This window comes from Lynx canadensis, chromosome E2, assembly GCF_007474595.2.
Source record: "Lynx canadensis isolate LIC74 chromosome E2, mLynCan4.pri.v2, whole genome shotgun sequence".
Lineage (NCBI taxonomy): Eukaryota > Metazoa > Chordata > Mammalia > Carnivora > Felidae > Lynx > Lynx canadensis.
In genome coordinates, this window is record NC_044317.1 from 3,495,538 (window position 1) to 3,522,443 (window position 26,906).

Genomic DNA, 26,906 nt, shown 5'->3' on the forward strand with positions numbered 1-26,906 from the left:
TGGATAGTAGCACGGTCAGGAGCCTGCTCTCCCTCGGGCTTTTCGGAGTGATCACTTTTACACGCGTGATCAGCTGAGCAGAAAGAACAGCTTCTGGTGTTTGCCCTTTAGCGTTCAAAGCCCAAACTCACCTGACGTGACTCAAGCACTGTTTCTCCGTTCCAGATCGCTCCCCAGCTGTCCTCCAACAAACAGCCAATGGTTGTTATCTGAGCACTGAAGGGCCAGACACGGAGAAGACTGCTCTCTGTCATTTAAGGGGACAGTTCAGAGGGTTGCTTTCGGATGACAGGACTTGCCTTTTCATCTGGGGACTCTTCTGGGATGAAACCACACGGTACTGGGGAGAGCCAGGAGTCCTGTAGAGCTCAGACCTCACCCCTTAATACCTTTCTCTAAAGCTAGATGGCTGGGCTGCTGGGTTTTTTTTGTTTTTTTTTTTTTTGTTTTGTTTTTTTTTTGGGCCCTATTAGGACATACAAAAGATTTGCCTCTTGACATGATTTAGGAAGATTTTATTTTTTTGGATGTTGTCAGAAATTACAGCAATATATTCATAAATACCTAATTACTACATTCAACAAATAATATTACAATACAATTAATTCAAACAAGTACACTTAGAACAGGTTTAATTTCACAGCATCTAAACTGCCCCCAGAGTGACCGAGGCATCCCTCCTCCCTCCCATGTACTGGTTTTACTGTTCTAGCAAGTGAGCACAGGGCGCATACAAAGTAACACAGCCAGTCAGCGTGGCTTTCCTCAGGTCAAGGCAGAATGAAGGAGTCTAAGTTAAGTGCTGGATCAAAAAGTTGGGACTGGCTACTGTAAGACGGGAGAAGTCAGGTACTGGTTTCCGTGGGGTGCGGGATATTTCCGCTGCTAAGTGGCTAATACACAGCTAAGAGTTACAGAATTGGCTTGTGCCGACCATCTCCATCTTGTGGTGGATCCCTGGAATTTTCTACTTTGAAGACCGCTCAGAGGGGAAAGGGGGCGCCTGATTTTTGAGATTTGGCAGCCTTATCGAGCTACTGGAGGAAAACCCATTCCACGTACAGACCTTGTACTAGGATCCTCCGCTGCCAAGAGTGCGGGCTCCTCTAAGTATTCTTGGAATTTCCTTAAGGATGTAATCTATTAGAATGTGAATGCCAATGAAGTGTTTAGCCTATATTCTGTAGAAAAAAAAAAAATCCTGTTAAGTCCTATTCTTGGTCACTCATCTGAGATCATGGACGGAGGTCATGATTTTATGTCCCTTTGGCTCTAATTAGAGGAAACAACATTTTCAAAGGATCAGGTCGTAAGCGCCGAGTTTGGGGGGAAAGCTCCCGGTTCGTTTCTAATGATGGGATTAAATGCAGAACCCCAGGACCCCACTTTGGAAGAGGACCCTCACAAGCGGAGTGCAGTCCCCTTGAGGACGGACGGCAGCCAAGTCTCGCAGGGGCGGCAGGAAGACACAAGGTCGTGAAAGACGGGGGTCTCCACGAAAATACTGACCCGAGTTACGTAATGAGTTCTAGAGCATATCTGGCGTACTTCTCAACTCTGTCTTTTAAACTCAACGTGAAATAGCGGACAAGGATCACGCATTTGTCCATTTTTAAGCCCAAACTGAAGAGAGGTGGTGCTGTTGTTTCCAAACCCTCTGAAAACGAAAACTAGCCACCGGACGGGAAAGCCAGGTCCTCGTGGTGCACCTCTGCTTTCTTCCCTTCCTTAGTTTCTTCGTGCTGCCTTACTGGTCTGTATTCTGATTGTCTTTCTACTGAGAGGTGGGAGTACGGGGAGGAGGAGGGACCGAGGCTGGAAGGCAGGGGAGGCGGTTAGTCTCCAGCGGCAGGGAGCGGAGCCCTTCTAAGCTGCACCCACGGCTTCCACCCCTGGGTGGTGACCGCCCCCCTATGGGCGTGGCCCTCGACCTGTAACAGCACCCCAACAGGGGGCTCCCCTCGGATGGCGAGGGGCGGGGCGGGGCGGGGCTGTTTCCTCAAGCCCTCCCCAAGCTGCTTAGCAGGGGCGTCCAGCCCTTTTTCGGGGCCGGGGGAGGGGGAGGGGGAGGGTGGGGAGCGGGGTGCTGAGGTGGAGCCCTTGAGCTTGTCTTTCAGACCGGAAAGAGCCAGCCGACTCGGGAGAAATGCGGTCACCTCGTCCCCTGACTGCTCGCAGCAGAGCCCCCTCTCAACACCTGTCCCCACCTGTGGAACGAGTTGGTCTCCCAGTGTCTTTGCAGGGGAGGGGAGGCCCGCAGCACAGGCCTGCGTTCTCGAGTCGTTTTTGTGGAGAGGAAGGCGCTTGTTGACTGCTGATAATACTGGCGGCACTTTTTGTCTGAGTTTGCTAATAACTAGAAGATTCTTGGCAGACATACAAAGCAAACTGTGTGGGAACAGATAAAGCAACACAATGCCATCTGCCAGCAAGCTGTTCTGCACAGCTAAGGTCTGGTGCCGAGGGCGCGGCCACCGAGCGCAGTGAGTAGCCTTCCTGAAGGTCGGCCAGCCTGTCCCTGACCCAGGGTGAAAGGGACAGCGGCCATCGAGGTTCTTCGCCTCCACCCCCACCCCCGACGGACCCGCCCCTGGCTGCTTGGGCCTCGGGTCTGGGCCGTTCGGGCAAGAGGAGACCCCGCCTGGATGAGCTGGAACGGGGCCGAGAAGGAAACACTGCTTTGCGCGGAGAGAGATGGCTTCCCCGGTTTCTAGCCGCTCCTGTGCTCAGGACAGTAAGTTCGAAAGGAGGGGAAGTTCAGCTCAGACATGGTTTACCTACTTTTCGGCTTTTACAAAGCTTTGCATCTAAATAAAGCTTCTAAAGTTTCTACTTTGCACCTGTTCTCAGACTGCTGTAAGACACCTTAGAATCCTATCACAGAACTCGCTCCCTTCCTGACAGGTTCTTTCGGCAGAGCTGCGGGCGCACCGGGCGGCCTCTGCCCGCCGGGGGCCGAGCCCCTCCGCAGTAGCAACTGGTTCTGTCTGCGCCCCAGAGCCAGGGGGAGGGGACAGGAGGAGGTAAGAAGGAACAACACATGGCTTTTTACGTCACTTTCTGGTGCAACTCAAAAATGAAGTGATCGCATAGGCGCCAGTGGTAAGCTGTTTGACTTTTCTTCTTCTTTAATTGTTAAAAACACTTCAATAGTTTAATGTCCTGACCAGCAGCAGTACAAACACTAAAAGCAAGTTTTTTTGCCCAGGAAAACAAAAGCAAAAAAACAAACAGAACCCCCAAACAGGAAAACAAACAAACAAAAATCCCCCCAAACCACATATTTAAAAATGGCAGGCTTTTTATAACAATAATTAAAGTAATAAAAACATACAAAACTTTGTTTTTTTTTTTTAATATATATACACAGTACAAGGCTGAAGCACCTTTGACTTTTCTCTCAAAATTTACGTTTGTATGAAAACACAACCCACCGCAGTAACAATTTCGTGGGTGTGACCGTATGTATACATAGAGCTCTGTACATTTTCCCCCACGGAGTAGTAAAAAGGTACCTTCAGTTGGGTGATACACTTTAGATAAGAGCTTTTCCGGGGGAAAGCCTGTGGGTGAGGCTTCGGTATTGGTGCTTTGTGGGCTCCTAGGACCTGTTGCTTCGGAGAAAATTTTGCAGAAAAGTAACAAACAAATAAGCCCTTTGCCAGGAAAATGCACCCTGCCTTCCTTCTGCCGAAGCCGGTGTCCGTCCTGGGGAGGAGCGAGGCCGACCCCGCGCCGGGGGCGGAAGGGGACGGGGGGGGGGGGGGGGGGGGGGGGCTCGAGGAGGCGGGGAGCCGCGTGGCCACACCAGAAACCCAACACAGTCGGCCTGATCCGTTATTCCGCACCTAGGGGCCCTCAATGATACAGTTTTAGTGTTGGTAAGGGAGCCTTCACTTTCAGACTAGAAAATAATGGCGTGGGGGAAGAAGAAAACCACCTTTAAAAAGAAAAGAAAAGACCAAACAAAAAGAACGATGGGCGTCCTAGTCGGTTGCTCGCTGAATGACAAAGGTGATTCCGTTGCATTGAAGTCAAGGCGGGTTCGTTCTTCTGGGGCCTGGAGTCCTTTGCTTCATGCATGGCACATTCTCTTTTTTTTTCTTTTTTTTTTTTTCTTTTTTTTAAATTTTAAGCTTCAAACCTCCCAGTGAAAAATATTAAATATTCAAGGTAATAAAATAGATAATATTTCTATACTATAGGTTCGGCCTAGCACAAGGGAAACCGTCACCTAGGATATCCCTTAAAGTAACCTCTAGGCCAGTGCATTGCAGGCAACACAAGGCACTTCCTTAAGTGATCCAGTTCTGCCTGGAGTCGCTCCCTCTCGGAAACAATCTTCTGTTTCTGGCTCCTCAACTCCTGGAGAGAGAGATTGATTCAGGTAAAACACTCATCTCCCGGTAAGGAAGTGTGTGTGATGCATGAATGCACCGGGGCGGGGGGGAAAGGCCAACCTCTAGTCTGGAAACTTCCCCTTCCCAGCTCAGGATTCGGGCGGTGGTCTCTGGAAGAACCCGTTCAAACCGTGACCGAAGCCTTGGGTTCTCCCAGTATCTGGTCCGTCTCCTAAAACCAGGGTCTGTTGCTGGCTCAACACCAACCCTGAGATTTTAAAAATTAGCTCATACTACACAACTGTGGCTGCTCAGGACCGGCCAAGAGCTGCACCCCAGGTCCCCACGAGCCGGGAGGATGCCAGGGAGTTGCTCCCGTCATCGGCTGCAGGAGGAAGGGGGCTGGGGTGCGACAGCTTTGCTCCCCCTGTAATATCGTCTTCCATCCCCCTCAGCCAATCACCGTAGGGGGAGACATACGGGTAACACCTCCCCCAAAGGGATATGCAAATAGCCTCTTCTCCCTTCCAGAACCAATACCCTGGTAAGTGAACAGGGTATTCTCCTTAGCTCAATCTTGGGGAACCCTCGGGCTCCTGAACTCCCCGCCCAAGACTACACCTGTTAGCCTCCTAGGAGCAGTATTCCCACCCCTCAGAACTTGTCTGTATGGGGGACAGACGCAAGCTTAGGTTCAACAAAGCTGGCTGTGTCTTAGGTACCTGCCCGCCCCCCCCCCCCCACCCCGGCCCCTCTTCCCCGGTGGCACTCACCGCCATGCTGTGAGAGAGCTGCTCGGCTGTGAGGCTGAGGCTATAATGCTGTGCCTCCAGCCGCCTGCACTGCGTCTGCAACACCTGCCGCTCCAGATTTTGCTCTGAAAAGACAAGCCGCGTCGAGCTGCTCTGTGCGTGTGTGTGTAGGGGCCACGGGCCTGGCCGGGGTCGCCCTTCTTGCGGTGCTCTCCTCGGGGCCGCACTGCTCCCCGCCCTCTGATGGGCACAGGGAAACCCAGCCCGGTGGCCAAAAGGCTACTAGGAACTCCTTAAGGGGAAAGTGGTGGTTGCAAAACACGTTTTTCAAAAGGAAGGGTACAGTGAGAGGTCTGAGAGCTTGTAATAAGCTGCTACAAGGCCAGAGTAAACTTAGAAACCGAAAATAGAATTCTAATTAGTAAAATCTCTGCCTTGTCACAAGATACTGGGCCTGCTTTTCACAGGAGTGGCTTCAAACTTGCAAGGGTCAAGGACAAGTCCCTGCTTTTCTATGAAGCGCTTTGAGAATGGAGACCCGGGAGACCCAGCGGACAGCCTACAGAAGGGACAGCGCAAGGAGGGGCACTAAAAGCAGCCTCCTGCCCCCTCAGCACACAGACTGAAGTTGTTAAAAGCGCTAACGAATGCGGCCCGGAACAAGCAACATCAGAAAACACGAACGCTGAACTCTCCACCGGAAACACGAACTCTGACAAGTCCTCTGCGGCCAACTCGGCAGGAATGAGGACCTCTATTTTGTCCCCAAGGTTCATAAACCAGAGAAGCGGCTCTCTGTCACTGCCACTCTCTGTTCAAGAGCCCAGAGCTCAAGGAGAGAACTAAACTATCACAGAAGGTCTGACCAGCTAGGACTACCTGAGGAATAAGGGACAACAAAAACTGAAAAACGCACCTGGTACCTAAGTAAGTCTAATAAAAAAGGCCCCGCTCAGGGCAAAAAACCAGCAAAAGTTACTTAATGCAATTTAATGCCAGATTCACGGAATAACGTCATCATGAAAAAGATCCATTCTCTCCAAATCTGTAAATTCAACACAACTGAAAATTTGCATAGGGATTTTCGGGGTGGCGCAAACGAGGCGGCGATCTTGAAATCCCTGGGAGAAGCCCAAGGGCCAAGAACAGGGGGGGCTGTCCGAGAGGTGAGTGCCTGCGGACAGCCGAGAGCAGGGGGCCCACGGGGAGCGGCCAGGAGGATGCCGAAACCCGCCAGGATCAGGGGTTGCCCAGGTGGGAACGGTGAAGTTAAATGAATTCTAGGCGTAAGAAATGCGAAACCTGAATTTAAGGAAATGGACAGAATCATCACATCCTTGGGGCAGAGAGGGATTCCCAAACAAGGCACCAAAAAACAAACCCAGAGAAGCTGGACACGCTTTGCTCCGCCACATTAAAAAACACTCTACGCTGGCTCTGGATACCGAACTCTGCCGGCCGTGACTGGTGCTCCCCAACTCCGATCCAGCCAGGAGGGGGAGCACGAGCACTGCAGCCTTGGAGGTCAGGGGAGTCCTCTTGAGGAAACCGAGGGGGCAGGGAAAGGAGGCAGCGTACCAGAAGCACAAGGATAGCGCCCAAGCCTCGTGACCCCACCCGTGCCCCACGAGGGCGACGAGCCTGTGGGGGAACCGCCAGCAGCCTTGAGGCACTCGGCTGAGTTAACACACCTTCTGTTTTCAGGCCCCGTGTGTGCGGCCACAGTCAGGGCCGATGGGACATTTCTAAGTATGGCGGCAGACGGCACAGAAAGCGCGGCCCAGGTGTGGGCCGTCACGCTGGGCGGGGACGAGCGGTACTTAAACTTCTCCAGTGACCGGGGCCTCATGTCTGGAAGCTGGGGCGCCTGCAGAAGCCTGACAACAGTTCTTGAAACAGGCAGAGTTGGCTGAGGACGGTCCCCGAGCGCCAGGGTCACCACGCACAAACCGTCCCCCGGGCTAGCAGTGAGGTCCCACAGGGACGGGGCGGTCCAGTAAGCATGCTGTCACCTCCCCGCGGCCCTGCGCCCACTCCCATACCTTCTAGGTGTTCCTGATAAGCTTCAAAAATGGCCTCAATCCCTTGCCACTTGCGCCTGGGGGGCTCGTCGTCGTCCTCCTCCCCGTCTTCGTCGTCGTCCTCCGAGGCCTGGTCCATTTCCTGCGTGAGGGGGCCCTTCCTCCCGGTGGGGGCCTCCTGCTGCCCGTTGTGCGGGGGCACAGGGAGCCGGCTGGACGACTGCAGCTCGGGAATGTTGTAGTGGATGGACGTGTCCATTTTGTGGTTCTGCTCCGCAGACAGCACGGCCACGTTCCCTGCGGGGGGGAACGGGCAGGTCACAGGCCCCCGTCCTTCAGAGATCAAAGACGGCGCTCCACGGCAAGGTCGCAGAGCCACAGAGACCGCGACAGCCCCGCACTGAGTCCCAACGAGGGTGTGAGCTCTGCCACGCCAAGCCCCAAGTGTCAGTGTCCTGTGCCAGGAAATGGGGCCTGACGTAGGTGTGCAGCCCGCCCCGGGGTCCCGCAGTCCCCCCCCAGTCACATCCAGCGTCAGCTGCCATTGGGACCCGTTTACAGGAGGCGTGCGCTGCCTCGAACCACGGCCCGGTGGGGCGTGTTCTAACGCGGGCACACCGCCTCCAGTGTAGACAGCAGCCTCTGCGGGTCTCTGGGACGCGCTCGGTGGACTTGTCTGAGGAAATGGGGCACCTGGGTGGCTCGGTCGGGTAAGTGACTTGACTTTGGCTCGCCGTCTGTGAGACCGGGCCTCACACTGGGCTCTGCGCTGCTCAGGACTCTCTCTCTCTGCCCCTCACCCGCTCAAAGCACGTGCCCTGCTCTGCTCTCAAAATAAACAAACTTAAAAAAAACAAACTCCTGAGGAAACGGCTGCACGCTACACGTCAAGAAAAGGGCCGGTGTAAGACAAGGCGGGAAACGTGGGTCCTAGGGCCCCAGGAAAGCCTCTGTGAGGTGTGTCTGGGAAGGGCACGGGGCCTTTCCCCGAGCCGGCTCGTCCAAACACGCTCTCCTTGCAAAGGGGAATTCTTCGCAGCAAATTCATGACACGCATCCAGTGAAGCACTCCCGAGTCTCACTGCGAAAACGGCCACCCTTTGCCTTTGGGTATCCTGGCATCGCCGATGCCAGCGGTAACTCGGCTGGCGCCGACCCGGCACCCGACCTGAGTCCACAGACACGTCCTCTATCCAGCTCCCAGGGCTGGCAGGGACAGACATGCTCGGGCCTAATAACCCAGTTATTTTTTCTGGCTGTTGGGGCACACGCAAGTTTCTCTTAAAGTCCGTAGTCCTTTAATCCCCGGGGATTCTTTCCTAATCAGTTTCAACCTCTGACTCCGTGAGAACCAGCTGTCAGGACCCCTGTTCTCCCACCAAATCGTCTGAGGGCAGTGAACGGGGGGGGGGGGGCCTCAGGTGTTACAAAACGCTCTCTGGGGTCGCTGGAGCAAACACCTGCTGGGTCTAGTCATCAAAGGGCGGGGAGATTCCCAGGCGAGTCTGTGTGGCAACGGCGCAAAGTCACCGAGCTGCAGAAGGACCGGATCCTGTCTGCGCGGGGGAGGCCCCTCACCTGGCCTAATTGAAAGGAAGCGCCTCTAACTCAACTCAGACGGCGTCACCTGCTAACTTTTCCCGGAGGGCGGTCGGCAGACCGGGGGCACCAGCATCACCCGGGCTCCCGCCGGCACCTGAGAGTTCTCGGCCCCGCCGCAGGGGCCCCGTGCGCGCCGAGCTTAAGGGGCGAGCCCCAGCTGCCGCAGGGACGCGGGAGCAGGGCCGGGCCGGGCCGCCTCGTTACCTTTGTGCTTCTGCAGGGCCTTCTGGGTGGACTGCAGCACAGACTCGTGGAACTGATGCGCAAACTCCTCCGCCATGAAGGGCTCCCACGGCTTGCTCTTCCCGTTGATGCTGTGGGACAGCGGCACGGGAATGTCCTTGGGCGCGGGGCCCCGGATGTAATGGAGCATGCTCACGCCCTTCTTGCCCCCGGGGGCCTCGCTCAGCCTGGCCTTCTCGCCGCCGGCAGGAGCGGGCTCCTGGGGCCACAGCTGCTCCAGTCTCCCAGGCTCCGTGGCCTTTGGGACGTCAGCCAGGGAAGCAGCGACACCCACAGGCTTCTCCGCATCCAGAGAGGTCGGCTGCGTGGCTGGTTCTTGCAGAGACAGAAAGCGGGGGAGATGTTAAGAGCGCCGAGCCAACAGGCCGACCCTGACCTCCAGAGCTTACGTTTAAGGAAGACCTAGCACAAAGGACAGAGACCCGGGGGACCGTGTAATGAAACGTCCTCGTGAGCGCGCGCGGTTGGAAGGTGGGGCTGCGTTCAGCGGCAAGTCCGTCCTCGAGAGGCGCCCCAGGAAGGCATCTGGGAAGAGAGAGAATCTGAAGGAAGAAGCAAGTGGCTACCAAGAGGTCGAAGTCACGAGGCCCAACCCGACAAGAAAGACCACGTTAGGATTTGAGAGCAGGGCCGGACCAAAGAGATTTCCTGCTCCACTCGGCAGCGTAGCATGAGAGAGAGCGAGAGAGGGAGAGGAGGAGGTGTGACAGCAGGTGTCGGAGAGGCCTGAGGGCAGAACAAGCAAGACAAAGAGCAGCGCGAACGCAGGGCCCCGAAGCAGCAGGTGCTGAAACACGGGGCCTGGGGCTCCCGAGGCCCTGGCGGTGACGGCCGTGGCCTGCCCGAACCGCCGCACACAGCCCTGCCACGCGGCCCTGCGGAAGCCGGGACCCGCCCCCTGGGCTCCCAGCTCTGACTTTGCGCTCTCCTGCTCCGTCCAGAGAACAGCCTTCCCAATGGTGCAGGAAGCTTGTGCGAGAGAGAGAGCGAGCGAGAGGGAGGGCGCGAGAGAGACCGAGAGACACCCTTTCCAGGAGGAAGAGATTCGTGATGAAGAAGAGACCCTGAGCGGCCGCCTCTGACCTCGGGCAGCCTGTGGGACAGTCCCAGGCGGGGGCGGAAGGGGCTGTCCTTCCCGCCCTGGGCCTTACCGCTCAGGGAGATAGCAGGACTGTCCCTCGGAGAGTTCCTGAGCGGGTCCGCCACCACCACGGACAGTGCCTTCTGCTTCATGGCATGGAGCATTTCAACAAGTTTCTCTTTGTCTATGAGAAAAGCAGCCCGAGATTAACACCACGGTCGCAGCACCTCCGAGAGGAGAGGGGAGCAGGCGTCCAGCCCAGGCCGTGCCCGGCAGCTGCAGGTTCTCTAAACCAGGAGCAAAGCAAGCACCAAGGGACAGGCTGTGTTTAAGGAAAGAAACCTTCGGTTTAGGGTGAGCCCAGATTCCGCTCAGCTTCTGCAGAGCATTAGAGATGCGTTCCAAAGATCGCTGTGTGTGTAACAGCAAAATAACGGGTTCCTATGACCTTCTGAGAGGACTTCCGAGGATGTGTTCTTACTTCGAAGACAAAAAAAAAAAAAAAAAAAAAAAAAAAAAAAAAAAAAAAAAAAAAAAATCCCAACACAGAAGAACCACCCCAAAGATCCAGATCCACCCAGCACCCCGGAAGTACAGGCTGCTTTGGGGCGCGTTGCCATCTACTGAGACGGAACCAGAGCCTGTGATGTCTGCCACTGCGAGCTCTTGACAAAGTGGCTGCATCACCGGTGGCTCCCTCTAGGACTCAGGTCAGGCAGAAAGACGCTCTTTTACAAACAGAACTGTGGCTGTTCCCAGGGACCGGTCCTGGTGCCCACCATGTCACCGTCTCTTGAAGAGAAAGCAAGACCCCCAGTTTACTGGTTAAGAACGAAAAGGAAATCGCCGCACGCCAACTACATGCACCGGGAAGCAGGTCCGCTTTCCTTCCGACTTCTTTCCAGAGAGAAGTGACCACCTGGGGTCAGCGAGGAGGGCTTGGAAGCGTGCACACGAGCTCCCCAGACAGGCCGGGTTCTCAGCTGAACCCACATCCTGGAGCTAAGTAAGCGAGCGTGTGGGGCAGACCGAGGAAAGGGATACCAGAAGGTGTTCAGACCCCACCCCTCCTCTGCACTACGTTCTGGCCCAAAGAGTCGGCCCCCACACGGATGGGTGGCCGGAAGGATCTGGAAGCGTCTTCCAGGGCAGACCGTCCGAAGGCAGCGTGTGCTGGTCCCGAGCCCACTGTGGCCGGAACAAGAAGCCTCCCGTGGGCACCGGCCAAGCAGAAACGCCCCCTGCGCAGGCAGGCGCACCTCCCCCTGCACCCGGGGCTGGGAGGTTGCCCCGCCTGCCGTCCCAGGTGCCAGGAGGTCTGACAAGTGACAAGAGTGGCTTGAATGCAAGTCCAGCTCGCAGCGACTTTTACATACAGAACCCCCCCCCCCCACCCCCAAGCCTTCTGTTCCACCCGGGACGCGACAAGAGCAAACGCGCTTTGACCAGGGCAATCTGCGTCTGGGATGGAGAGAAGTTAGATGCGGGACAGACCCCGGGGCAGGCGCGTGAGAGCCGAGCGGCTGCCTCCCTGGCGCCGGAGGGAACCGAGAGAGCCCCGGGCCCCCGTGTTCTCAGATTCCACCAAGAGCGAGGTGCGGGACATCCCCCGGGGGCCCACGGCCCCTGCCTCTCCGCAGTCTCGTGGCCGCCCGCGAGCCCCACGCCCGGTCCTACCTTTCCTCTTCTCGGCGCTGACGTGAGTCAGGTTGAAGATCGTCAGGAACTTCTTCTTCTCCTCGAAGTTGGGGCTGTTGTTCATGTCGTCGGGGCTGTAGCGCGTGGACAGTGCGAGTCTCGGCGAAGGCGTCTGCCGCTTGTTCTGAACCGTCGGGGGCGACGGGCTTCTCTCTCTCAGCATCCGCCGCCGCTTCCTCCGCTTCTGGGTCAACAATTCCTCCTTCTGCTGTTGGGTGGTCAAGCCAAAAAGTTGCAAAAACTCTAGCTTCTAGATCGGGAAAGAAAACAAAGGAGTCTGAAAGCCCCGGCCGTGGCCTGCTTCCACCGTCCCAGGGGCCCTCCTGGAGTCCTTGAAGCCCACGCGCGGGCGAACTCGGGGCCGACGGCTCGCCGGGGTGGGGGGTGGGGGGGGGGGGCGGTCAGAGCGCAGGGGTCCCGCAGGTGTGGGGCTGACCGGGACGGTGGGAGCAAGGCCAAGGAGCAGGCACTGACGGGGGCGCCTGCAGCCCAGCCCCTGGCCCGGCAGGGAGGGGATCCCAGATACCTCGGAGGACGTGTCCAGCTTGAGCGGCGGCTGCTCGGCCACGCAGCGGAGGTGGGCCCTGACCTCGTCCTCATCGCTCTCGTCGTACGAGTCGTCCAGGTCGTAGTAGTACCCTGGCAGCGAGAACGGCCCCGTTCAGCCGGGCCGGGAGCCTCAGGGCTCGGGCGGACGCACACGCGGGACGTCTCTGGGACGTGTGTGCAGACGCACCCCCTCAGCCCAAGCCCTGCCGGCCCCTCTGCGCACCCCACGACCCAGACTCCTTTTACCCCATCTGTAAATGTGCATTAACCCATAGTCCTAGGACTTCGAGGCGGGGGGGAGGGAGGGGGGCAGTGGGAAATGCAGGAGACCGGCGTCAGGCTTCCCTCGGATCCCAGGTGACCAGGCTGAGGCGGCCTGAGCGGATCCCTCTGCAGGGACATTCGTCACACAGGCCTGGGGCCGTGTCCTCGGCAACCCAAGGCCACTCGTGCACATCGAGTCCCTCCTGCCATCTGGGTCCACTACTCAGGAGGGGACAGGCACACTCGAGTCCCCACCAGAGGCTCAGGGCACGCACATGCGGAGAGCAGCACCCCTGCACCCCGGGGCACCCCCTCGTCCTCCCTCACGAGGCAAGTGGCGGAGGGAAATACTTCTTGGGCCCTGAGCCTAGCCTAGCCCAACAAGCCGGGAAAACTTGGCCTTGGCCCCAGCTTCTGGCTAAGAGGCTGACTTCAACAGGACTGGTGGTTTCCAGCAGGAGAAAAGACATTGTTCTGGAGCAGCCCCCGACGCCTCCTGGGCAGACAGGGTGTGCAGGTGGGGAGGGGTGGGGACAGCCGCTCTCACCCCGGGCCCGCTGGCCGAACCCCGACCCCTGCGGGAGGAGGAGGGGGCCAGACCTCCTGCCCCACCCCACCCCCGTGAGGAAACCCCCGCCGGGCCCGGTCCTGCTCTGACGACAGCCTCCTCCCCTGTTACGCCGGACGATTAATATTTAAAACCGTCTCGTCAGCCTCGGTTCCTCACTTATGAGACGCGTGTCTGTGGAACCGTCTCCCACTTGGCTTTTTCGGGACAGTCTGCGCCATAACAGCGCCGGCGGGCCCCCGGTCTGTCTCGCGAGCAGCGGGAAGCGGGAACGGGGGGTGCGGGGTGGCGGGCGCCCCCGGTCCCGGGAGGTCAGGGCCCCCAGGGACACCCCACCTTTCTCCTGGGCTTCTCGCCGCCTGCGCTCCTCCAGGTCCAGCTTGCTGACCAGCTTCCGGCGCTGCTGCAGGAACTCGTCGTAGATGTAGGCGGGGTCGGGGCCCCGGGGGGCCGCGGGCCGGTAGGGCGAGCCCGGCTTCAGGGGCCCGGGGAGCTCCCCGAAGGGCGCCGGCTGGGAGAGGGGGGCCCGCTGCTGGCCCAGGAGGGTCTGCGTGGACTTCTCGAGCTCAGCCAGGAAGGGCGCGGGCCCGTGGGCGAAGGCCTGGTGCTCCAGGCTTCCCGCCTCCCGTGGGGGCGGCTGGTACTTGTCCAGGGGGGCGGCCTCTCGCTTCCGGGGCCCCTCCTCGGCCTTCTCCGCGCAGTAGACCCGCTCCACCTTCACCAGGGGGACGGCCGCCTGGCGGCCGGGCTCGAACGGGGCGGGGTGGCTGTGCAGGGGGTGGCTCTCGGGGGCCCGCCGCGTCTCCAGGGTGCTGTCCATCAGGGACACGGGGTTCCAGAGGCCCGTGGGCACGGAGTGGTGCTGGGGCTTGGGCGAGATGAGGGGCGGGGGCCCGCCAAAGTGCTGCGGGGGGTCTCGGCTGCCCGGCTCCTGACGGTTCGGTCCCGGCCTGGGGAGCGAGCGGAGCAGGCCGTGAGTCGTGGCAGCGGTCACCTCCAGGCTGCCCACCCGGGGGCGAGAGGCGGCTCGGGGTGGCCCGGACGGGAACTCCCCCGAGAGCCCCTTCCAAGCCACCGGGCAGGCTACCGCCTGTGGGTTCCACTTGCCCTCCACACAGCTAAGGCAGGTTCGGGCGGACCTGCTTCCTCTCCCGTGTCCCACCCGTGACCTAGCTTATTCTGTTCCGCCGCTTCCCGAAACTCTGTGAGGAGAGGCCCCCGTCTTTGTTTTCCACGGGCAGACCCGTCACGGAAAGGACAAGGTTCCCACGCCACGGGCATGGTCTTGTTAGCGGCACCCACCCCCAGACGTGCCACTCTCCTCCCGCAGGTGCCTGCCCAGCCCAGTGGGGTGGGGGAGGCCGGCTTTGGGGGAGACCCTCACAGCTAGTACGGGTCTGTGCTGTCGCTCAACCCTAGGGCTCCCCAGCAGCAAGGGCGGCAACCCCACGGGGCCCCAGAGGAGAAGCCACACCCACCGGGGCTTCAGGGAGCCCAGACACCGGCCGGGGCATCGCGCCCCTGACGCTCAGGCGGGGTGGGACCTGGAAGGGACCTTCCACCCGCTAGACGCTCTGCCACTGTCCTAGCAGGGCCCTGGGGCTCTGGCCAAGGAGGGGGGACATTTCAGCACAGCCACCACGTGACTCCCAAACACAGGCTGGGAGAAAACCCCGAGGCCACGGCACCTGAGATCAGCAGAGGACAAGAGGGAACCGTATCGAGAAGCCGTGTGTCCTTAAGTAAGCAAGCCAAGGAAAACCCGTCAGTGGGATACTATTTCATGCCCCAGAGCCAAACACTGAATGGTTTTCTAACCCAGAACACAAGGGCCCGTCAGACGTCAAGTTCACGCCTCTGTAAGGCCGAGCAAGCTGGGACCACGGAGGCCAGGAGGCCTGCTAGATCCCGAGGCGGAGGGAGGCTCACGGCGGCGGCGGGGCTGGGATGCTGGGCCCTCGGGCAGAGGAAGACCCCCGTGGGAGCCAGAACACCCAGGTTTTATCAGGAGGTGTCGAGGGGCGCCGGCTGCTCTCCAGGCCCCGGGGTGTGAGAGGGCTCAGAGACCTGGCCTCTGTGGGGCCTCAGAGAAGCAGAGGGGACCCTCGCTGCAGGCTGTCGGCTGCGGGGACACTCAGCCGGGGCGGAGGGCCCAGCTACCACGTACCCCCAGTCACACCAGCCCAGCCGAGCCCAAGAGGGAAGGAGCACGTGGACGTTCCAAGAGCCTCCGACCCAGACAGCATCCCAGACGCCGAGAGCCGGGAAACATTCCACAGACCTCCCCACCCGTCCTCCTTTGTGCACAACTGAGAAGACGGGCGTCTAGTATCCCGTGTCCCTGAGACGTGGCCCGGGCCTCTCCCCCAACTCTGGCCGATGAGGGGGACGGAGGATGGGACAAGAGACACTAGGTGACAGCCAGACCGACAGGTGGGGGGGGGCTCAGGGTGCAGCTGTGAGGGTAAGAAGGGGCCCAGCTCACAAGGCAAGACTTGTCCCCAGCTGGGGGACCCAGGGACGGCCTCCTGGGGAATCCGGGGCCGGCAAGTGGCTGTTATCACAACAGCAACAAACTTGATTTCTCACTGAAATAAAAATTAAACGCAGTCCCCGTTCTCATTAAAAGACGTTTGGGCTTGAAAGCAGAGAAAGATGGCAAGAACGGGTATAATCGTCAATTAAAGCTTCTCACGCACCCCCACTCCCCCCCAAGTGCCACGACCATCCCTGCAGGGACACAGCCGGGCTCTGCGGGAAGGCCCTGGCTCCGGCCGGCGCCGTTTCTCGGGGACGGGCCCCTCCGAGCGCCTCCTTTCCCTGCTCGGAGGCTCAACCTCCTCACGGGGTCAGAGCAGGGACGAGCGGAAGCACTCGGGAGGCCGGGCGAACGGCGGGCTGCGGGCGAACGCCCCTTCCCTCCTGGGGGCCCCACCTGGCGCTGTCGGGCCTGTGCTCCGCCTCCGCGGGCGCCGGGGGCCGGCCCATGTCCAAGTGCTGCTCCAGCACCTGCTGCCGGAACTCGGACACCTGGGACTGCCGGTCCTCCTTCTCCTGCCGCAGCCTCCGCTGCCGCGCCAGCCACTTCTCCTCCTCGTTGGTGCGCTGGATCAGGAGGGCCGTGGCCGCGCTGCTGCCCGGCAGCGAGAAGATGCTGTGGTTGGAGAGGAGGCTGGGCACGCTGTGGTGGGGGGCGGGCGTCGGGTGCAAGGGGTGCTGCACGGGCTTCGGGGCTTGCAGACCTGCCTCCTTCAGCTTCTCTGTGGGGGGGGGGGGGGGGGGGGGGAAGGCCGTCAGGGCAGGACCGCGGCGCCCCGGGCCCAGCCCGAGCCTCCCCTGCTCTCCTGCCGCCCTTCCAGGAAGACACCCTCCCCACCCCCACCCCACCCCTGGACACCCGGTGGCGGGCGCTGCTCTCGGGCAGCCCCGCCAGGTGCCGGACTGAGCAGGCAGGCGCCGGCTCACGAGAGCAGACCGAATTCTCCAGAGTCACGCGAGCCCGCCCGTCGTGCACAAGCCCTCGTAAAAGTCTGATCGCGTGTACTCGCAGCGAAACAAAGTAGGTTAAGAAAAGAAAAGCCTCAAAACTCATCCGCCACCTCCTAACGCTTTCGCCGCGCTTTACTACCAGGCGCGCGTCCCTTCCCCGCTCGCGCCCTGCTCAGCAGCCACCTCGAGGCTGTGGCCTGGGGAGGGCCACGCGGTGAGGCCGGCAGCTGCCCGCCGCGGTACCTGGGCGCGTGGGGGTCAGCTGCTCCGAGGGCTTGGCCCGCTCCTCCGCGGCGTGGCTCCGCAGCCCGTGCAGCTCGGCCACGGGCAGGAAGGCCGGCTCCAGCGCCTTGGCCGCCAGCAGCTCCTTCTCGCGGGCCCGCTGCTCCCGCTGGCGCTCCAGCTCCCGCTCGCGCTCCTTCTCCCGCTCCCGTTCCAGCTCCTTCTCGCGCTCGCGCTCCTTCTCGCGCTCGCGCTCCTTCTCGCGCTCGCGGTCGGCTTCCCGCTCCCGCTCGCGCCTCAGCTCCTCGTCCAGCTGTAGCCTGCGGGCAAACGGGAACAGCTGGTGACGGCCCGTGCGGACCCAGAGGGGACCGGACACGGGCCCCCAGCGACAACTCCCAGGAGCGGGACCCCGGCAGCCCGACCTGCACAGCGGGAGCAGGTGCGCGGCCCCCCCCCCCCCCCCGCTCTCGTTAACCCCCGAGGGACTCAGAGGGCTCTGGGCCGTGTGCCGCGCGCCAGGCCCCCAAGCCTCACTGGGCGCTCGCGCCAGGAGGCGGGCCGTGGACCACAGAGCCGCCGGGCACCCGCCACCGCCCCCACCTTGCAGGCGAGGAGACCGCGGACACGGGCGCTGGCCCAGCCGCTCCGTCGGGGCGGCCAGCGCGGGGGCCGCCCCAGCCCGGCACGCGGCTTACCTCTCGGCACTGAGGCCGGACATCCGCTCCGAGTGCAGCGCCGCCAGGGACGAGTGGGAGAGCTCGGGGGGATAGCGGACCCCGGACAGGTGGAGATGCATAGCCGATGGGTGCAGCGGGGGCAGGGAGCCGGGCGTGGGGATGGGGTAGAAGGGGGACCGTAGGGCCGACAAGCAGTAGGAGTCGTCCATCCTGTGCAGGGAAGACGGGGTCGAGTGAGAAGCAAAGGCAAAGCAAATAAACCCCGGCCCCGTCAGCAGGCGTGCGGTGCCGTGAGCACGGGGGACAGGGCAGGAGGGCCGCGAGCCTACAAAGGCCCCGCAGACAGAGGCCACGGCTACGGCCAGCCGCAAAGCCCCGCCCGAAGGGCCGCTGGGCAACAGCAGCTCGAGGCCCGAGGCCCCGCGCGAGCCAGCAGCCCGCTCCCCGTAACTCGCCGGGTCGGGATTCGGGAAGCCCCGACACAGAGCAGAGACGCGGGGCACACTCCGCCTGGGGCTTCTCCGTCACGCGGCAAAGGGCCCCTCGTCTAAGCGAGGCCAGTGAAACAGCCAGCAAGAGGGGAACTGGCGGCCCAGGGGGCAGGGGGGAGGGTTCCCGCCACGGGCCAGCAGCCAACTTGGAAGGTTCGGGGGCTGCTCGAGACGCAGAGCCCGGCCCCAGGACGTGAGGCCACGTGGGGGGACGGTCCCGGAGGACTCACTGGGGCGTCTCACCTGAAGGCTGGGTGGGGGAAGGGGTGCGGGGCCAGGTAGCTGGGGTGATAGTAGGCGGCGGCCGCGGCGGCCGGGTCCAGGCCCAGGGGAGGCAGGGAGGTCATGCGGAGGTCCTCGGTGGTGTGGTAGGGCCGGAAGCTCCTCAGGTAGTCCTCGGTCACGGTGCTCGGGGGCACCACGTGGTGCACAGGCCGCTGCAGGCTGCGGGGGCGGGGACGGGTTGATGAGGGAAGGACGGCGGAGGGCGGGGGAACCCGCTGACGAGAGGCAGGCAGCTACTGCTGGCTCCCGGGGCCTGCGTGGCCCTCGCCGTTCGGCAGCGGGCACGGGCTTGCCACCCACGGCCGGGAGGCGCCCCGGGGCCCCCGGGATCCAGACCCCAGGCGCACGTGCCCGCTGCACCCCCTGCACCCCCAGCCCCCGATCCGCACTTACTTGAGCGGTGGGAAGCGCGAGTCTTGCACCACGGAGCTGGGGGAGATGCCGAAAGGGTAGGGGGTGCTGAGCAGGTGGGAGGGGATGGCGGGGCCCCCCGCCTTCTCCTGGGGCAGCGGGGGCTCCACGATGAGGCGCTCCCGACCGCCGCCGCCGCCGCCCCGAGAGCCGGCGTCCTGCTGGAGGACAGAGAGCAGGAGTCAGGCAGGGGCGCGGGGCCAGGTTTCGGCGCCCGCTCTGAGGTGCGCCTTCCTGGAGGGTCTCTACCCAAACGCGCTGCACGGAGGCGGCGGCACGGTGAGAAGAGAGGACACGGGCCGTGATGCCGGGCTCTCCCCTGGGCATCAGGTCTGGCCGCGCCCGTCAGCAGACCGAAAACCAGGGCCGGGAGAAAGCAGGCGGGGCTCAGGGGGTCGAGCCCAGGCCAGTCAACCCGCAAACCATGGTGTTCCCGCCGTGCCACAAAACACCAGGCACCCCTAAAACGACAGGGAGCCACGGCCTTTTGACGGTCTCCAGGAGCTGGCAGGCTGAGGGACGCGTCCAGGAGTGGACCGCCGGGCATCTGGAGGCCGAGCCCCGTGCCGAGAAGATGCTCCCGCTCCCCAGACCCTCCCCCACGCCCGAGGCCCTCCGGCTCGGTTGGGGGGTGTGAGCAGCGGAGCCCCAAGTTCATCTCTGCGGCCGTGCCCTCTGACCCCAGCAGCCGCCTCAGGCCCGCACGCGAGGTGGGGCAGGAGCGGACGGTGGGGGCCAGGCAAGGAGGCCCCGGCCGTCAGGCACATCTACCCGGCAGGCCGGTGCCAGGCCGCCGCGCCCTCCCCGGGCCTCCAGAAGACACATCAGTGATAATTAATTGAAGGAGACAGGCCGCTGATTGGAATTTTTAATGAGCGGCAACATCTGTTCCTTCCCACACGCTGGCACGGCCCCTCCGCTCACGGCGGGGTCCTTGCAGGTTCGCGAATTCCGACTCGCCCTTCCCCGAAGGGGGGGGGTGCGGTTCACATGGCAGGTGTCGAGGCGGGGGGGGGGACACACGCACCCACACCCGAGGTCCGAGCAAGCAGCCCAGAACTCCCAGCCCCACGATTTTCCAGAGACTTCTATACAAGGGCCCACACCTATGTGGACAGCAGGGTGGGCTCCCCCCACAGCCTTATTGAAGACGGCTCCTGTCCGGTTCTGGAGACCCCGGGTGAGACCCATAACGGCCCCGTGCCTCGGTTTCCCCATCTGTCAAGCGTCCCAATCGCAGCACCGGCTCCTAGCGTGACAGGGACGGACGGGCGGAAACGGAGGCGAGGAGGGTGAAGCGGCAGCCGGTCGCCCGCCCACACCAGCGTCTCAGGGGCCTTTGTCAGGACAGGGCTTGCCAGGTCCGCCCACACGCCCACCACCTGGTGCGGGGCAGGCTTGCATGAGCCCCTACACCCACCTGCTGCCACGCTCTGGCCTCACGGGGGCCACTGTGAGCCGGAGGAGGCCCTGTGCCCGTGGTCTGGGACGGACTGGACAGGGGGTGCCCGGCACTGAAGGGGACTCCAGGCACCCTGGACGCTGCCCTCAGGCTGGCCAGGACAACCCCGCCCCCCTGGGCCAGAGCAGGACAGAGGTGGCAGCCTGGGGGGGGGGGGGGGGGCCGGGCCATCCACCCAGGACCACAGAATCCTCGGAGGGGGTCCTGGACCCTAGAACAACATCTGGGGAGAAGCTCCGGGCGTCTCTCCCCAAACCAGGCCGTCACCCACCTCCACGTGCGTCAGCCACCGCTCGCGGAATCAACGGCAGAGGGAAGTGCCCCCGGGGGCGGCCCCTGCCACGCGGGAGGGGCCCCGAGCGCACCGGCCCCGGCGGCCCCTTCTCCCCCTCAGCGGGACAAAGCCCTGCTTGCAGGCGGCCGGGCCAGATGGCACCTTCCCGGCGGCAGAGGACAAACAAGGCGCTGGAGAGCCTGGGGGAGGGGCTGGCGGGCGAGCAGGGGGTGCGACGGGCCGGACCCACACGCCTTCCGTCTGGCTGGAGCCCAGCCACGCTTGCGACAGGCACCTGGGAACGGGGGCGGCCCTCTGGGGGCGCGCAGGGGCTGCCCCGGGGTCCAGGGCGCAGCCCCCAACCGGGGCCAGGCCACCGTGGGGCACCCCAGGAGCGCGCCGGGCTCCCACCGCCGCCCTGGCAGACAGACGAGCGGCAGGGAGCATCTGGGGGCGGCTTTTGTTTCAGGGCTGCGGCCGCAGGCACAGCCTCGGAGGTGAAAGGGCCGCAAGGGGGTGGGCGGGAGGGAGGAAAATCCTTCTCTGGTGATTAGAGAGAGGGCTCCAGGCAGACAGGCCCGACATGCTCTGTTAGCCCGAAAATAGACCATTTTTCATTTCAGCTGTCCTCTGCAGCTCCCACTACCTGGGAAACAGGGCCCTGGCGACCCCGGTGACAGGCCCAGGGCCCCGCCCCTATGCCTCCCCACCTTGCGGGATCCCCCCCCCACTCCTGTGCCACCACTTGGGGAAGCGGCTCTCCTCCCCGCCTCCCCTCCCCGCCTCCCCTCCCCAGAAGGATTACATTCTCCACTGAGCCTTTGTGAGAAGCTGATGAGCCATACATCATCTGCTAATGCAGTTCCCTTCCCGCCGCCCTCCCTGGTGGCGTTAGTGTTTCATTAAGCGCCGTGGTGGTAAATGGCCGGAGCAGATCCATCACGGCCCTTTCTCTGGGGCTACTAAACGTTTCTGAGGCAGTCAGGACCCTCCGCGGGGTGCCAGGGCACAGGTGCTGGAGGAGGGGAAGACAGCAGGCGTCCCATGGCGGCTGTCACCAGCCAGTGCTGAGCCAGGGACAGGGCAGGATCCGGAAACGACCCGGGGCCGAGTGAGTCCGGGAGAGGCAAGGAGTGGTGACGAGTCAGGGTCCGAGTCGGGTGGCTGGGGCCCTGAGGTCAAGGTGGATCGCCAGGCGGCTGACAGCGAGAGGCAAAGAGTCCCTCCGGAGGCAGAAGGTCCCGGGGAAGACCCGACCCTCCCTCGAACCAGGCCCAGGGGCAGCTCAGGGGTCTCCAAACCCCTCTGGCTGGAATCTGCCCGCCAGGCCCCACCTGGTCTCTCCTGCTCTCAAACTGCACAGAGGGCTAAGCAATGGCCACCTCGGACATGGGGCCAAGCCAGGGCCACACCCAGGAGGGTCCTCACCCTGCCCAAGGGTCACCCCCACCCCCTCTGGGGACAGAGGCTGGCTACCTCCCACCCCCAGGGCAGAAGAAAGGCAGATGTACTATCTACTGGATGACCAGGGGGTAGCGGTGGGGGGAGGCTGGTGCCCAACTGACTCCCCTCTTCCACTTGTCTTGTGGTTTAGCTGGTATTTTTTTTTATGTTTATTTTTGAGAGAGAGAGAGAGAGGGAGAGAGAGACAGACAGAGTACGAGCAGGGGAGGGGCAGAGAGAGAGGGAGACACAGAATCTGAAGCAGGCTCCAGGCTCTGAGCTGTCAGCACAGAGCCCGACGCGGGGCTCGAACTCACGGACCGTGAGATCATGACCAGAGCCCAAGTCGGTCGCTTAACTAATTAGTATTTCTAAGTACTACCACCTCTCTGGGGACTCAGCAGAAAAGCCCAGAAGTATCCTCTCACCCCTGCTCCACACGCCCCCCTTGGTTAGGGGTACCCGGGTGCGGGTGGGGGGGGTCAGCCGAGGCAGGAACAAAGGAACCCTCCCAGGCCTCCCGCACTGGCAGGACACCGTGGCAACAGCCACACCCAGGGGAACCCCAAGTGCGGGGCCTTCAGACGCCAGGACAGAAACAGGAAAGAGGGACACACGAGAACACCCAGCGGCCTTTTCCCCACTTCCGTCCCGTGTTCGAGAGGCAGGTAATCAGAACAGCCACCCTGTGTCACCTTTGCCACCTGTGAAGCACCTCACGCGGGGCTCACGCGGGGCTCCGGACTGAGCCGTGTCCCCCTCAACTTCTCACGGTGGAGTGCCGACCCTGGGAGCGTGTTGGAGACGGGGCCTTGGAGGAGGTAACTAAAGGTGAGGTCATTCGGGCGGGCCCCGATCCCACAGGACCGGTGTCGTCAGAGAAAGCAGACCAGGCCCCGGATGAGAAGACGGCGTCTACAGGCCAGAGAGAGAGGCCTCGGGAGGAAGCCGGTGCCGGGGTCCCAGACCCCCAGCCTCGGGGGACACAAAGAACAAACCTGTCGTGGGAGCCCCTGGAGGGGTGCTCGGTGCCGGCGGCCTGACTGAAGCCCGGGGATTCTCTTCCAACACCCGGCCCTCCGGGCGGGTGTCCCGTCGCCCTGCCCCGCACGGGGGTCGGGCTCACGAGAGCGAGTCAGGGCGAGCGGCCGCAATCCCGAGACGGGCCCCCCCTTCCCGGCAGCTGTGCCCCCCCCCCCCCGGCCGCCCCCCGGCTCACCTGTCGGTTCTCACTCCTCCAGACGCCATTGACGGTCTTGGTCGGGGCGATGGTCACCACGGGGGGGGTGCTGGGCACACTGTGGCCCCCAGGGGGGACGATGACGGGGCCCATGGGCACGCGCTTGGGCGTGCTGGCGGGAGAGCTGTGGTTGGTGGCCGGTGAGGACACGGGGGACGACTCGCTGCTCAGCGAAGACCCTGCGGGAGAAGGACGCGGGAGGCTGAGCGGGGGCCACGCCCACGGAGGGCTGCGGCCGTCCCCAGCCCCATGCAGCCTGCGGACAGGCAGGGAACCTGCTTCCCCGGCCACCTCGGGCCGCGCCGCACTCCCTCTCTGGCTTCAAGGCCCAGCGCCCCTCACCCAAGCCCCAGCCCGAGGCGAGGGCAGGCAGGAAGGGCCGCCCCCTCGGACGCTGACGGAGACACGGGCCCCAACACGAGAGACGTGTCCCATCGCAGCTCGGGGCCACGAGCCCACGTCCCACATCACACAGGCAGGATGTGCGCCGTCGGGGGCTGCCCCTGGCTGGGTGGGACCCGGTCAACACAGCAGCCGGACCGGACCTCCCCCTCCACGAGGCCACAGCCAGAACCCCCCCTCCCCCCCAGCTCCTAACAGGCCCCGAGCCCCCCGCTTGCAGGTAGAGGGGCTGCAGGAAAAGGCAGGGCACGCAGGATGCCCGAGCGGCCAGCAAAGCAAGGGTCACAGGGCTGGATGGGCCGGGCACGAGGCAGGGACACAGAGAAGCGGCCGAGGGACGCTTTCTTTTTCGTTTCTCAAGTATCACCTGCAGCCCGTTCTCAAATTTTAAAAACTGAGACCTAATTCGCCATTGAAAGCGTAGAGGCTGGTGGCTTCTAGCACATTCACTGGGTTGTGCAATCATCGCTGCTACCTGACTCCAGATCGCTTCTGTCCCCCAAAAGGAATCCTGTACCCCAACGTCACACCCAGCGGAGGTCCCCCCGGAGGTGGGATGGGGTGGGCAGAGTCAGGAAGCGGGGGACCCGGCGTTTCTAGAGGGCATGGAGGGTGGGGTGGGCAGGGCCCGGGGGGAAAGCATTCCGGGGTCCCAAGGGAGAAAGCTCGGGTGCACGGCCAAGCTGGCCGGCTGCTCCCCCGGGAGGGGCGGCCAGGACGGGGAACGTATGAGCCGGGCAGTAACGGTGTTCAAGTGCGTCCTGCTCCCGGCTCCCCACCTCCAGCAGGCACCAGCCTTGACCTCCCTGTGACTCAGGCACGCCCCGGCCCTGGGGCCTCCAGCAGTGTCGGGGGGAGGGGTCCCCGAGATCCCCACCCAGGCTCAACAAAGTGTGTCGCACAAACACACACGCCCTGCACCCTGAGGAGGAGGGAGACCCCCGGCACGTGCCCACGCGACGCCGGTGGTCCCCACCCCCATCACAGACGGCCGACACGGACCCCGGGCAGACGCCACAGCATCTGAAAGCACAAACCGCAGCGGGGGCTGCCTGGGACGCCCTCGCGCCGGGCGGGCAAGGGGCACACGCTCGCCTGCGGCCACGGGGGGTGGGATGCGGGGGCCCAGGCGGCCACGTGCTCCACCAGCCGGGACGCGGACAATCACACGCGGCCCGGGGACGCCCCGTCTTGCTCGCGGACTCAAAGGGCAAACGCTGACCCTTCTGAAGGGCTCAGACGGCCCATTCTGTCCGCAAGCGCCCCACGCGGGTCGGGGGAGAGAGGGAGCAGCGTCGGCAGAGACAACCCCTCGCGGAAGGAGAATCCCGTCTGTTCGCAGGCGTCCTCCTGGATTTCGCTCCAAACGTGCCTCGTTCCCGGGCCCGAGGGACCCTCGTCTCCACACCGTCTCAAGCGGCCACGCTCACGTTACCAAATGGAACCTCTGTGTTGAGGGGGAGGCAGGGCAGCCTCCGGCTCGCGGGCGCAGACAGCCGCGCGGCTGCCGGGGCGGCACCGTGGGGCCATCTCTCCTCTCTGCCCCAGAGGCCCTGGGAACGTGGCCCCGAGTGGCCTCAGCAGCATAACCAGGAAGCAGAGCGGCCGGACATCAAGACCCCAGCGACATCAAGACAGAGCCTTGTCCTAAGCAAGGTGCTTCCATCCAGGACTCCTCAACGTGACTCCCCAGGCTTGTGCACAGCATGGGCAACTGTACGAAGCAGCCCCACGGGGAGACACCCAGCCCCAACCCCACAGGCCAAGCCCCAGAGCGGCCCGGCAGCTCGTTCTGCTAGCAATATTGGTAACAACACCGAGGCCGGGAGCCCCACGCTCCCAGATCCCACCTGTCAGTGCCTGGCCACGTGGGCAGGAAGGAGCTGCCCGAGGGCTGCTGACCCTGAACTGTGACCCCGAATCCCCGCCAGATGAAGCAGCAACCACGGCCCACACCCCAAGAATGCTGCAACCCCCAGTCGGCCAGGCCAGCCCCAGCTAGCTGGGTCAGATGTCATGATCACCGGGGGAGAGCCAATATCACACGCTGGCCACCCTCCCTTCCCAGTGGGGACAGCTTCTGGGGTTTTAGGACAAGCTACTGTCTGGTCAAGTTGGTGACCCCCCACCCCCCCCGCTAGGAAGCCAGTTTCAGGACCGCTGAGGGGGCAGGTGGGGTGTCACAGGCTAATCCGGCCAGCCCTGTGAGCGGAGCTCCCGGCTGGAAAGTGACCCCCCTGAGGTTCTGGAACAGCTCTCGTGGACCCTCACCCAGGTTCGTGCAACTGGGGAAAAATGGGTACATCTCTCTCAGGCCGCCAGCTCTCTCCCTGGCCTGGCACTGCCCCCCCTTCAGGGGTACGCACCCAGCAGAGCACCCGCCCCCCAGCCCTCCACGGGGAGCTCCTCCGACGCCCACCTGCACGTGGCCACAAGGACACAGAGTCGCTATCAGGTCGAGCGCCCGGGGGGGGGGGGGGGGGACGACAGGAAGCAGCCACAACCCTCACGGCCACGCGGGTGGGTCCCACCAACACCACCAAGAATCCAGACGGTCCCGCCCGCTGGGGAGGGGGGTGCTGCGCGACAGCAGGGGCTTCTTCCTGACCCGTGGGGTCACTCCCGATACCTGTCCTACTGGACGCTCAGTCCATGCACGTTCCTGTAGGCTATTTAGATTTTTAACTTTCGTTTATTTTTTAAAGTGCATTTATTTATTTAGAGACAGAAGAGTATGCAAGAGCAGGGGGCAGGCAGAGAGGGAGGGAGGGGGGCGGGGCGGGAAGAGAGAGAGAGAGAAAGGGAGGGAGGGAGGGAGGGAGGGAGAGAAAGAGAGAGACGGAATCCCAAGCAGGCTCTGCACCCAACGCAGGACTCGATCTCACAGACTGGGAGATCAGGACCCGAGCGGAAATCACGAGTCAGATGCTCCGACCGACTGAGGCCCCCAGGCGCCCCTGGCGTTGTAATGGTTTTACTGACCTAATGCCCGCAGCACAGAAACCGGCCCCCATCCCCATCTCAAGTGCACAATTCCTCAGTCCTCGGCGTATTCACAGCTGTGCAGCCATCACCCCAAACAGGAACCCTGTACCCTTTAGACCCCGGCCCCCAATCCGTCTGGTCTCCAAGGACGTCCCTACTCCGGGCGGTTCCCACAAACAGAATCACATGGTGTGGAACCTTCCGCGTTGGCCTTTCACTCAGCCGGCGGTGTTTTAGTTTGTCCACACTGCAGCCGTGAGTCAGGGCTCCGTTCCTTCCTCTGGCTGACTCCTGCTTTACCCTATGCGGAAACCCCTTTCATCTGCGTGTGCCCACCTCTGGGCTCTGTGAGGCTGCTGCGTCTCCTGCTCTCGCAGCTCATCTCCCGCTCAGCTCGTGGGGGC

General features: G+C 62.6%; 1 protein-coding gene across 6 annotated transcripts in view; it reads right to left on the reverse strand.

The window, feature by feature from the left end:
- Positions 1 to 3,339: 3,339 nt before the first annotated feature.
- Positions 3,340 to 26,906, reverse strand: part of GSE1 (Gse1 coiled-coil protein) — a 246,305-nt gene continuing 222,738 nt past the window's right edge. For 4 of the 6 annotated variants that reach the window (XM_030298098.1, XM_030298103.1, XM_030298101.1 and 1 more), the window contains 14 exons: positions 23,095 to 23,294; positions 18,679 to 18,857; positions 18,244 to 18,444; positions 17,528 to 17,719; positions 16,851 to 17,149; positions 16,054 to 16,378; positions 13,455 to 14,068; positions 12,264 to 12,376; positions 11,717 to 11,987; positions 10,110 to 10,223; positions 8,920 to 9,273; positions 7,135 to 7,410; positions 5,114 to 5,217; positions 3,340 to 4,365 (listed from right to left, as the gene is read on the reverse strand). In XM_030298098.1, the coding sequence (XP_030153958.1) occupies positions 4,231 to 4,365; positions 5,114 to 5,217; positions 7,135 to 7,410; positions 8,920 to 9,273; positions 10,110 to 10,223; positions 11,717 to 11,987; positions 12,264 to 12,376; positions 13,455 to 14,068; positions 16,054 to 16,378; positions 16,851 to 17,149; positions 17,528 to 17,719; positions 18,244 to 18,444; positions 18,679 to 18,857; positions 23,095 to 23,294 (3,377 nt within the window). In that variant the 3' untranslated portion in view covers positions 3,340 to 4,230. The remainder of the gene's footprint in view (positions 4,366 to 5,113; positions 5,218 to 7,134; positions 7,411 to 8,919; positions 9,274 to 10,109; positions 10,224 to 11,716; positions 11,988 to 12,263; positions 12,377 to 13,454; positions 14,069 to 16,053; positions 16,379 to 16,850; positions 17,150 to 17,527; positions 17,720 to 18,243; positions 18,445 to 18,678; positions 18,858 to 23,094; positions 23,295 to 26,906) is intronic. The other 2 variants (XM_030298099.1, XM_030298100.1) reach the window with 2 other exon arrangements.